Source organism: Pagrus major, chromosome 10 (assembly GCF_040436345.1).
Source record: "Pagrus major chromosome 10, Pma_NU_1.0".
NCBI lineage: Eukaryota > Metazoa > Chordata > Actinopteri > Spariformes > Sparidae > Pagrus > Pagrus major.
This window is the reverse complement of record NC_133224.1, coordinates 912,335-925,809: the sequence shown is the minus strand read 5'-3', so window position 1 is coordinate 925,809 and position 13,475 is coordinate 912,335. Positions and strand designations below refer to the sequence as shown.

Here is a 13,475-nt window from a genome sequence, read left to right as displayed (position 1 = left end):
CTTTGCTATACAGCTAATTTGACGTTAGTCGAATGATGCTTCACACAGACTCAGAGTCTTTACATGCTACTAACCATCTTCTATAACCTGGCATCACGTCACACACACACACACACACACACGCACACACACACCTGTATATAGTACATGTTAGTTAGTGTGTTTTCATCTTTGTGTAAATAAAAGACTTTTGAACCTTCAAGCTGCCTATTTAATATTGTACAAGAGTGAATGTTGCCGACCTCGACTCTGTCAAGAACTCCAAAATCCTTCAGCCATTACAGCTGTTATGGTGATATTGGTTGTAGTTATTAAGTTAATTATTAATCAGAGTTACAAACAGTTTAGTACCTTTTCTGAGACTGATTTGGTGACTTGGCTCTTTTCCCTTCTTCAAGGGTGGTGCCCCGAGTTGATCTAATGTAAATTGGATCTTATTATTAATCATAATTAATAATTATCCCTGATAATCATTAATTATTATTGATAGCCAAATTTAACCTAAAACTCCCTGTTACTGTTGCATGAACACTACACATGGTGCCCTGTGTGATGTGAGCACAACATGTTGTACTGGACTGCATTATATTGAAAGGTGTTCCTAATATTCTGTCCCTCTCGTCTTCAAATGGGGTGGACAAAATATTAGAAACACCTCTCAATATAATGCAGTCCTGTCCAGCAACACTGCAAAGTACAACCTCAATAATTAACATGTAGTTTAATGAATAACTCTCCGACAGTGTCAATCAAAAATGGACATAATTATCTAAAGGACATAACATTATTAAATTGCTCCTCTAGTTCTTGGGAACTGACACTGACACTGATATTTACAGATTTACAATCACAGCAGTCAGGATAAGTGGCTTTAGTATAATCAACACACCAAAACAGTCCATCATATGAAATCCTGCTATTCTTAGCTGAAATAGTTTTTACCCCTTGAATCCAAGAAATGCATTGAAGCACCGCTCATAATGGAGAAGGGATCACTGGAGAAGAGGCTTGTGTGTGTTTTCAGACGTTGTCACACCAACATCCTGTGGGTCACTCTCAAAATATGGGAAGCAGAGATAAGCAGGTCACATGCACTGCATAACTTATCAAGTAATAGTGCCAGAAAGTCAAAACATTGTAGAGACCGTAGACGTCCAGTGGCAGTGATAAAATGGACGGTTTGTCCCAGAAAATTAAGTAATACTTAGAACAGTTTTTTAATATTTAAAAATGAGACATTATATAATATGTTGCAAGGATTCACTTAAATTGTAAAGCGTCACATTGTTTAATAAAACATTGATAGTTTTAAAATGAAGGATCCTCACAGAAAGATACACCTCAAATATTGGAGGCTTAGTACCTTTTGATGTACATCACCAGTCTTTGAGGCCAGTATGCTGCACACTATTTGCTACATGTAATAAAGTGGACATAATACACTAAATAGAAATCTAAAGAGACAATGATTATGAAGACTGATAACCAGAAATGATCCTCTGTTGTACATCTACTCCATTATTTCAGATGCAAAGATGAATTAGATTTTATAATCACTTGTTTCATTGTACAGATTCAGTGTGATCGCTGTGATAGATGGTTCCACGTGCAGCTCCTGGGGATGAGTAAGGACCAACTCAAAGACACCAGGGCAAGAAACAGGAAGTGCTTTGTCTGCACGTAGGACTCAAGATGTTCAGAACATGTGACGTTATTTTCTCTGTTGTGTTTTTAGAGACCAGTTTTAGTCAGACAGTCTTTGAATGGCAGTGTGTCTCATGTCTGAATAAATGCTGTGATTTAAAATGTCAATAACTAGATCGATGTTTATAATTAAAGGTGTTCATCCTGTTTTATTTTCAAAGACACGTTTTAAGTATAGTTTTATATTTTGTTTATTTATTTTAAAAATGTGAAACAATGTAAATAGTATTTTGTATTTGAAATAGATCGTTCTCATTAAGAGATGCTTGTATGTGTGTGTTCATTGCAACATCAGAACAACCTCAGGTAGGTTGAACATCAACAGGTAGAAACAGCAGAGCTTCATCCCACAATGTGTGAAGTGTTTGGTCGTCTCCAGCCACCAGCTCGCTCTCAACTAGTCTCACTAGTCTCACTAGTCTCACTAGTCGCCCTCTTCCTGCTCTGCCAGCTACACCAGCCATCGCTTTCCTGCCACTAATCCAGCCCAACATGAAGGTGATGAACTGCGACTTCAGCAGTATTATGCATCTGAACTACTTATAAAAGAAATGATTTCAATTCCACATCAAAGTTGGACGAAAAGACTCATTCTAGTTCTTGACAAAGGATTACTCAAAAAGTACACAGTAAAAGTACTTCATAGTACTTATACAAGTAGACTAAAAAGTACTTAGTTCAGCAGTATATGAATGTTGAACTACTTATGAAAACAATGTTTTTTGTTTTCATCTCACGTCGTCCTTTACTTTGAAATCTGGAAGGATACCTTTGTGACACCTTCAGTTCATTACCGGGAATAATTAGTGTAAAAGCACCGTGTGTTTCATGGGTCTGGTTGTGAGACTGCAGGCTGATCCGGATTCAGAACCAGCGGCTCTTCAGAGCGGGTTCATTATGATTACCGTAAACATTAGATCATTTGCGCACTGGGAAAAAACGGGGCGGCTGATTTGACCGCAGCCGGTAAATCACCTGTTGGACGCGGCTCCCTGTGACGCGCACCTGGACTTCCGTGAGATCGACAGCTGAGTCTTTCACAGTCCGTCTGGTTTTGTACCGTAGCTGACGTGAGACTTCATTAAAGAGGACTTGTGCTTGTTGTAGTTGTGACAGGAAGATGAAGATGTTTGTGGTGTTTGTGATCCTCGTGCACGGTAAGATAACCTTCCTCCCTCTGATCTGATCATCACCTCAGTCCAACGTCGTGTCTTTAATGTGGGTTTGTGTCATCTTCACTTCATCAGTGTGTTTGAGCTCCAGGACCATGTTTTGTTCAGAGAAACACATGAAGAACAGATTGAAGGCAGCAGATGTTCACTGTGTCTTTAGACCCTGATGAATGTAGAAGACTGTACAGTCACACTGTCCTCACTTCTGTTCTTCAGGATTAGATCCCTGCAGCTCGCTCACATTCTGATGGCTCCTGTTAACAGACGTAATAATGCTGCTTGTCTTTAAACCCTGATGAATGTTCACTCAGTACAAATATAAATGCAGGATTGTTGCACAGGTGTTGTTTGGACTGCTCACAGTCAAAGGTCGCTCTAAGATGTGCAGTTTCATCACACAACACAATGAAAGTGGCGTGTTGGCTGCAGGAATGTCCACCAGAGCTGTTCCCGTGAGCTGAAGGGGATCAGACTGCACATGTCAGAGTGGCCTTTATTGTGACCAGTCCAAAGACCACCTGTGTAATAACCCTGCTGTTTGATCAGCAGCTTGATATGCCACACCTGTCAGGTGGGTGGATTATCTTGGCAGAGAAGACAAGCTCACTAACACATTTTAACAAACTGCTGCTGAGGGAAATAATTCTTGTGTGCATAAAAAGTCTTAAATCTTTGAGTTCAACTGGTGAAAAATGGAGCAAAAACCAAAGTGTTGTGTTTATATTTGTGTTGAGTGTAGAAGACTGTGCAGTCACACTGTCCTCAGTTATATGGCCTGTTGCAGCAGCTGTACGGGGCAAAGTCCACACAAATGATCCATCGAAACTCATTTATTAGTTTGGTACTGAAGGTGTGTCATGTTGGATCGCACTACAGAGACGTCAGGTTCTTCTACTCCGGTCCAACCTGAACAAAAGATTAAAAACTGTGAGGGCAGGAGTGCTTCATGACACATGTAGACATAAAAATCACAAGAAAACTCTGTTAAACTATTAAAAAACTTTATTGTCACAGCTTGGACATGTTAGACCTTGAAGAATAAAAACTCTGAAGTGTTTGTCATCAAGTCTTCATCAGGGAGTCAAACAGGTCATAAAAAAGTCTTAAATCTTTGAGTTCAACTGGTGAAAAATGGAGCAAAAACCAAAGTGTTGTGTTTATATTTGTGTTGAGTGTAGAAGACTGTGCAGTCACACTGTCCTCAGTTATATGGCCTGTTGAAGCAGCTGTACGGGGCAAAGTCCACACAAATGATCCATTTTATAGTTGTGACCCATCAACAGGAATCTTCCACCTGATGCTGGAGTTGTGATCTACAGAGGGTGTAGTTTACAACAGCTCCAGCAGATGGCAGCGACAACATCGACAACAGTTACACAAAAGATTCACACAGAGCAACTCAATGTTGACAAAAAGCAGCAAAATCAAGTTCCTCATTCAGTTCTGGCTGTTTATTCATCTGTAGTTTGTTAATCAAATCACTTCCTGTTGGTGAAGCTTCCTGTCTGTCAGCTTCTCGTAGGGAAGATGGGACCAATCAGTGCCAAAGTATTATAATGTGGCTGGTTTACTGTCATGGAAGGGCCAAGTTCAGATCGCTGAAACACGTCAGAGCTTTTGTTTTGAAGGTCTAACACAACCCTGCTGTGGCCATAAAGTCATTTGTTAGAGTTTAACAGAGTCCCAACACTTGAACCAAAATACTGTTGTGTCAAATATCAGTGAAAGCACTTTTCTTCAGGCAGTGTTAATCACTGTGTTGTCTCTACACATTAGCAAAGAGGCTAACGGCTAAAACTAGCCAACGTTAGCTACCAAACAACGACACAAGGGAACATAAGGTGGACAAAGTGTTCTGCGACAACCTCAGCGCAAAGGCTGAGGTTGTTATTCTAAGTGTCTGACAACATTACAGAAAATGTTTCTAAACAATAACATCCTTTTTGTCTACTTCAAGAAAAAAATCTCGATCTGAAGTCTGGAGGAGTTGTGTCCTCATTGAGAAATCAAATCTGTCAAAATCAGTTAAATATTCAGCTATGACTTACAAAGAAGTTCATGGAGGTGAACTTCAAACTCCTCTCTCTCTAATTCATGTTTCCACCGTCGTCTTCATCATCTTTATTTGATCACATATCATATGATGTACAACATAGTGAAGCTGCAACTGTGCATGTAACCAGCAGTGAGCAACGTAGTACCGTTATTAATAATAATGATTTTATTTCAGCTGGTGCAACCTTCAAATGTTAGCAGCCCCTAAACTTCATCCTAAATAATAAAATATGATCAAACTAGACTACGCCTGAACTTAACAGACGTAATAATGATGCTCTGCTGACAGCAGCGTCACATGTGGATGTAGATGTTGGCCTTCATTCACACAGAGTCTGAGTTGAGCTTTAGCAGCACAGTTTACAGGCTGCACACACTGCAGAGGACCACATTCACTCATGACATGAAATAAGGCTGCTGTCATTGACCCTCTCTGTCTGTGTGACCTCACAGTTTCCCAGCATGCCTCAGCTGTGGAGCTGTATGAGGGGGACCCGTTTGTCCTGCTGCCCTGTGAGTCTCAGACTTTTGAACTGGACGAGCCCTCAGTGGTGTGGAGCCGCTACGATCTGGATCCTTCAACCGTCCACCAGCGTCAGCAGGAAGGTGACCAACTTAAAGACCAAAACCAGCTTTACAGCGGCCGAACATCCATGAAGACTGACGCTCTGGAAACTGGAGACCTCAGCCTCAATCTGACACAACTCCACCTCTCTGACAGTGGCTCCTACACCTGCAACGTCAGATGGTTCAGAAGGGGGATAAAGAGAGAACTGAGAGTGACGGATGTACAGCTGCAGGTCAAAGGTCAGCAACTAACCCTAAAACCTACTGTAGATACAGGTCAGAGGTCAGAGGTCATGTTCTTTATGTTTCTGGTTCCCACAGAACGATTCCCATCCTGGGCCACAGCTCTCCTGGTTCTCCTGGTTCTCCTGGTTGTTGGACTTCTTGTTTCTGGAGCTCTTTTACTACATTTTAGGCACTATTTCATGTCAGGTATGTCACTACTACTACACTACCCATCATGCACATGGGCAGCATCTTTACTCTGGTGGCTCCCTGACTGTTGAGACAGACTGTCAACAGTGAGGTCTGAGATTATAACAGAAGGATGAGACAGTGAGGTCTGGGATAATAAAAGAAGGATGAGACAGTGAGGTCTGGGATTACAAGAGAAGGATGAGACAGTGAGGTCTGGGATAATAAAAAGAGGATGAGACAGTGAGGTCTGGGATTACAAGAGAAGGATGAGACAGTGAGGTCTGGGATTATAAGAGAAGGATGAGACAGTGAGGTCTGGGATTATAAGAGAAGGATGAGACAGTGAGGTCTGGGATTACAAGAGAAGGATGAGACAGTGAGGTCTGGGATTATAAAAAGAGGATGAGACAGTGAGGTCTGGGATAATAAAAGAAGGATGAGACAGTGAGGTCTGGGATTATAAGAGCAGGATGAGACAGTGAGGTCTGGGATTATAAGAGAAGGATGAGACAGTGAGGTCTGGGATTATAAGAGCAGGATGAGACAGTGAGGTCTGGGATTATAAGAGAAGGATGAGACAGTGAGGTCTGGGATTATAAGAGAAGGATGAGACAGTGAGGTCTGGGATTATAAGAGAAGGATGAGACAGTGAGGTCTGGGATTATAAGAGAAGGATGAGACAGTGAGGTCTGGGATTATAAGAGAAGGATGAGACAGTGAGGTCTGGGATTATAAGAGAAGGATGAGACAGTGAGGTCTGGGATTATAAGAGAAGGATGAGACAGTGAGGTCCTGTTACCATCACAGTTCCTGCTGCTGTCTGTACAGCTGATGTTGTGGTTTGTTGTCCTCTCAGTCTACCAGGTGAAGGTGAATTCAGGGGCGGAGTCTGTCCAGCTGCCCTGCAAAACTACAGTTCACCTGCCTGAAGACGCTAAAGTGGAGTGGAGGGATGGAGACGACTTGAAGGTCCATGTGTATCAGGACGGCTCTGACCAGCCTGAACAACAGCACAGAGTTTACAGAGGTCGAACAGAGATGAAGAGAAACCTGCTGAAAACTGGAGACCTCAGTCTGACCCTGAAATACCCCACAGACAGAGACAGAGACACCTTCACCTGCACCGTCTACAACAGGGAGAAACACATCCTGATGAAGAAACAAGTGGAGCTGCAGGTCAAAGGTCAGTACTGTAGATACAGGTCAGTACTGTAGATACAGGTCAGAGGTCAGTACTGTAGATACAGGTCAGTACTGTAGATACAGGTCAGAGGTCAGTACTGTGGATACAGGTCAGAGGTCAGTGCTGTAGATACAGGTCAGAGGTCAGTGCTGTAGATACAGGTCAGAGGTCAGTACTGTGGATACAGGTCAGTACTGCAGATACAGGTCAGTACTGTAGATACAGGTCAGTACTGCAGATACAGGTCAGTACTGTAGATACAGGTCAGAGGTCAGTACTGCAGATACAGGTCAGAGGTCAGTGCTGTAGATACAGGTCAGTACTGCAGATACAGGTCAGAGGTCAGTACTGTGGATACAGGTCAGTACTGTAGATACAGGTCAGTACTGCAGATACAGGTCAGTACTGTAGATACAGGTCAGAGGTCAGTACTGCAGATACAGGTCAGAGGTCAGTACTGTAGATACAGGTCAGAGGTCAGTACTGTAGATACAGGTCAGTACTGTAGATACAGGTCAGAGGTCAGACTGACATCAATCAGCTGATTGATTTCCAATCAGAGTTGACAGTGTTGATCTGAATGTGATGTTTTTATTTGATCTAGAAGAAAGTTGAAGGAACGAGCTGAAAGAAACAACAAATCTTTTCATCACTGAGAACAAAGAAATGCAGCTTAAATAGTTTGTATCAGTTATTGATTGATGATCAGTTCTCAGCAGATTCAACAAATCTTCACTTCCTGTTGAAGAACCTGATCAAAGAAAATGTTAAATTTGGCGTCCAGAAATGTGAAAGTGACAAAGAGAAGCAACAAACAGCAGTTCAACACTGAGAGGAGACATTACTGTGAAGACCACAGGGACAAAACATCACAACACCATCAGGACTCTGATCATGTCCAACACCTTGAACACCTGGTTTTACTTCCTGTATTTCTGTCCCCTGTTACCTGCTGGTCTCACCTGGTTCTGTCCTTCAGCTTTCTCTACTACTTTGTAATCAGTCAATCAAGTTATTCAAAACTGCTGCTGCTGTCTGTACAGCTGATGTTGTGCTTTGTTGTCCTCTCAGACTGTCAGGTGGAGGTGGAGGAGGGGGAGGAGTCTGTCCAGCTGCCCTTCAGAACAACACCTGACCTGCCTGAGGACACTACAGTGAAGTGGATCTGCTATGAACCCTCATACAGGACAGTCCACCTGTATCAGAACAGATCTGACCAGCCTGAAGAACAGGACCAGGATTACAAAGACCGAACAGAGGTGAAGGAAGACCTGCTGAAGACTGGAGACCTCAGTCTGACCCTGAAATACCCCAAAAAGACAGACACAGGAACATACAGGTGTGCAGTCATCAACAAGGACGGAGACCTCCTGAGAGGGAAAACAGTGAAGCTCAAAGTCAAAGGTCAGTATGAAGATACAGAACAGAGGTCTGTGTGTCTGTCTCTGGTTGGCTGCTTGTCTCTGGTTGGCTGCTTGTCTCTGGTTGGCTGCGTGTCTCTGGTTGGCTGCTGGTCTCTGGTTGGCTGCTTGTCTCTGGTTGGCTGCTGGTCTCTGGCTGGTTGCTTGTCTCTGGTTGGCTGCTTGTCTCTGGTTGGCTGCTTGTCTCTGGTTGGTTGCTTGTCTCTGGTTGGCTGCTTGTCTCTGGTTGGCTGCTTGTCTCTGGTTGGCTGCTTGTCTCTGTCTAACTGTCCTCTGTCTCCTCTGCAGGGAGAATTCAGATCAAAGATGAAACAGTGGACATCAGGAACAGAAGCAGCTCCACTGATCCGACTCCTCTGATGGCTGATCAATCTGTCTGATCGGTCTGTTGGTCAATCTTTGATTATTGATCTGATGTGACTTTGGATCAGAGACTAAATGGAGGTGAAGGAGCTGATGGACGACGGATGAAGACAGGAGGACGCTTCGTCTGCTTCTTCTTCACTCTGACTCCTCCTACTGACTCTCACACAGTCTACACACTCACTATTGATGACTATTGATCAGTGATGTCAGAGTGATGTCAGAGTGATGTCAGAGTGATGTCAGAGTGATGTCACATGTTGGTTTGGACTGAAACATGTGGTTTAGATCCTTTGAACTCTGACAGTAAAGTGTAAATACACCCTCAGATGCACAGACAGCTTGTCTCTGTAGTAACTAAATGTCTCATGACCTTCACAGAGTGTCTACAGATATAAACAAGTCCAGTTCAGACTTGAAGGACCTGTGGCCCCCCGGCTTTAACCTCACATATAATCTTTACCTTTCTGTTCAAAGCATCGCATCTTAAACCGAAACCTCAGTTTGTGTCGTCATCATAGTTTTCTATAAACTGTGACTTTCTCTGCAGCTCTTTGTCAGACTAATTGTCATGCACACAGACTCACACACCTTCATGTACAGACTCACACACCTTCATGCACACAGACTCACACACCTTCATGCACACAGACTCACACACCTTCATGCACACAGACTCACACACAGTCTCACACACCTTCATTCACACAGACTCACACACCTTCATGTACAGACTCACACACCTTCATGCACACAGACTCACACACCTTCATGCACACAGACTCACACACCTTCATGCACACAGACTCACACACCTTCATGTACAGACTCACACACCTTCATGCACACAGACTCACACACCTTCATGCACACAGACTCACACACCTTCATGTACACAGACTCACACACCTTCATGTACACAGACTCACACACCTTCATGCACACAGACTCACACACCTTCATGCACACAGACTCACACACCTTCATGCACACAGACTCACACACAGACTCACACACCTCCATGCACACAGACTCACACACCTTCATGCACACAGACTCACACACCTTCATGCACACAGACTCACACACCTTCATGCACACAGACTCACACACCTTCATGTACACAGACTCACACACCTTCATGCACACAGACTCACACACCTTCATGCACACAGACTCACACACCTTCATGCACACAGACTCACACACCTTCATGCACACAGACTCACACACCTTCATGCACACAGACTCACACACAGTCTCACACACCTTCATTCACACAGACTCACACACCTTCATGTACAGACTCACACACCTTCATGCACACAGACTCACACACCTTCATGCACACAGACTCACACACCTTCATGCACACAGACTCACACACAGACTCACACACCTTCATGCACACAGACTCACACACCTTCATGCACACAGACTCACACACAGACTCACACACCTCCATGCACACAGACTCACACACCTTCATGCACACAGACTCACACACCTTCATGCACACAGACTCACACACCTTCATGCACACAGACTCACACACAGACTCACACACCTTCATGCACACAGACTCACACACCTTCATGCACACAGACTCACACACAGACTCACACACCTCCATGCACACAGACTCACACACCTTCATGCACACAGACTCACACACCTTCATGCACACAGACTCACACACCTTCATGTACACAGACTCACACACAGACTCACACACCTTCATGCACACAGACTCACACACCTTCATGCACACAGACTCACACACAGACTCACACACCTCCATGCACACAGACTCACACACCTTCATGCACACAGACTCACACACCTTCATGCACACAGACTCACACACCTTCATGCACACAGACTCACACACCTTCATGTACACAGACTCACACACCTTCATGCACACAGACTCACACACCTTCATGCACACAGACTCACACACCTTCATGCACACAGACTCACACACCTTCATGCACACAGACTCACACACCTTCATGCACACAGACCTGCAGATCCCCTCTGATAATGATCAGCTGATATTATACAGTTTATCTGGAGGACGTTCATGTCGATGCTCCATAATTAAGACTTTTTATCTCATAGTAACTTAATCTCATCATGTCGACTTCATTTTTTAACAATCCTGATGTTTCATCTCATAATCATCACATTTAATCTCATAATTTAACCTCATGTCTCTTAGTTATAACTTTTGATTCTCAGTATTTTGATTTGCCATTAAAACATTTGTTTAATCGAGCTCAGATATCAGATGAAGATTCCTGTCAGACAATCAGAGTGAATCACTGATGTTCTTGTAAACAACCACCAGAGGGCGACATGACTCCAGCAGGATTATTACCTCTGCCAGCGTTTAGTTTTCAGTACTGCACTACAATACAGTTTAGAGGTATTTGTACTTTACTTGAGTATTTCCATGTTCTGCAGATATCTACTTTTTACTCCACTACATTTATTGAAAACACTGTTTTAGTTACTTGTTACTTTACAGATTACATGCTGCGTCAAAGCTGAATCAGCACTTTTTATAATTCATTTATTTGATCCACAGTCAGATTAAAAACAACTCTTGGGTTGGAAATGCCACATGCTAAGTTTTTTTATGTGAATACACAAACATTTGAATTATTCTGACAGTGTTTATACACTTTACATCACGTTGATACACAAACCAGTCAGTAGGTGGCGCTGTGCTGCTGCTGTGGATCCACTAGGGAGACTTCAGCTTCATGCTCTGCACATGCGCAGCTGAGAAACAAACGAGCACTGTCCTGAGCAGGACGGTAACTTTTGTCCTCTCTATATCATCCCACAGAAAATGTCTCTCTGCTACACAGGGCTTCCTGGCCTGTGTCCTTTGCTACTGGTCCAGATGTCCTCGAGGTCTGGTGCCGGTAACACGTGCAGTGGTGAACATGTTGAGTCCAGACGCTTCTGACAGCAGCTGCACAGCCAGTCATTGATGACTCAAGCGTTGCTCAGGAAGACTTTGTGGTAGCTCATCCTTTGGACAATATTTAAATGACATATCCATTTGGAGATCACAAGCTGTAATTTACAGTTGAACCGCATGGCATTTGACTGCACTGCTGCTGCCAGTAGACTGTAAAATGTATATATATAAACAGTATGTGTTCATAAAATATTGTTTTGTTGGCGGTTTGACCTGGAGAACAACTGTGCAATGTGCTCTGCCTCAAAGCCCCCAGGATCTGGGCCTCCCACTGCTGACTGGGTGAGTGTTTCTCATAATGTGTAGTTATAATGTGGTTTTATCATAATATTATAATGTAAGTAAATGTATGGTATGACATAGATTGTATTAACTGTAGCATTACTGGGTCTATCAGCAGCACCACATACGTATAACATGTGTGGACATTGTATATATGAAATACCAATCATGAGCCATTTCATTACACCTGTACAATGTAATATAGTCCAACTCAACATTTAACTGTGAGGAAGCTCATCATGTTTCACTTTGTGTTAACACTGTCCAACAGGACACAATCACACTGTGTATTATTGAGCTCACAGTGGGTGCTGGTGTTTGTTGGGACCCACAGATGAAGTCGTTCACTGTGGATTTCAAAATGGGCTCTGAACTGAACTCATTTCCCAGAATTCCCCAGTCTTCACACCGAGGTGCAAATTCAGCTTTGAGGTGCTATTGGTCAGAGAGACAGACCCCCCACTGACCAGATAGTCAAAACTCCAGCTCCTTCCTGTGTTCTCTCTCTTCTCCACCTCTCTCTCCACGGGGCTGCATCCCCTCAAGATCTCTTCTCCTGGACTCTTCTGGGCCCAACAGCTGCTGAGAGCTGCAAGCTACATTTGCATTAGGCCCAAAGAACTTCTCCTCACTGCAGCAACACGAGGTCCTGCCAGTATTCCTGATCAGTTAGCACCAGCAGCTGTGATGCAAAGTTTGCCAGCTAACACCACAATCCAAGGAACACCAAGCAAGTTAGCACCGAGCTGCTATCCCTGCAAAGGAAAGGGGCGACCAGGTTCCTCCATCTGCTGTCTTTCATCAGATCTTGCAGAGCAAGAACAGCATTGTTCAACACTGGGATTACAACCTTCTCCTGCTTGGCTCATCAGCCAAGGAACCACCAGCACCTTCTCTTCAAAGACTGGTAACGTTGAACTGGGCCTAGATAGCACATAGCATAGCATAGCATGGCTAAGCACAGGACTGTTTAACTCTGGTTGATGTAATGCACATCTGTTCAATCTATGTGTTTGTTTTGGTGTTATTGTGATCTCAGGTCAGGTTATTGGTAGTTTGCTTTGCTACACAGCTAATTTGACGTTAGTTGAATTATGCTTCACACAGACTCAGAGTCTTTACATGCTACTAACCATCTTCTCTAACCTGGCATCACGTCTCACACACACACACACACACACACACACACGCACACACACACCTGTATATAGTACATGTTAGTTAGTGTGTTTTCATCTTTGTGTAAATAAAAGACTTTTGAACCTTCAAGCTGCCTATTTAATATTGTACATGAGTGAATGTTGCCAACCTCGACT

The 13,475-nt window shown here is 43.5% G+C and overlaps 2 protein-coding genes across 2 annotated transcripts in view; both read left to right on the top strand.

The window, feature by feature from the left end:
• Nucleotides 1-13,475, top strand: part of LOC141004000 (butyrophilin-like protein 2) — a 34,089-nt gene that overhangs the window by 9,193 nt on the left and 11,421 nt on the right. The window lies entirely within an intron of this gene.
• On the top strand, nucleotides 3,005-8,417 carry LOC141003967 (uncharacterized; the record flags this gene model as incomplete). Its single annotated transcript, XM_073475464.1, has 5 exons — nucleotides 3,005-3,447; nucleotides 5,385-5,738; nucleotides 5,820-5,930; nucleotides 6,772-7,098; nucleotides 8,170-8,417. Coding segments are annotated over exons 1-5 (1,056 nt in total), but the record flags the coding sequence as incomplete, so codon positions are not given.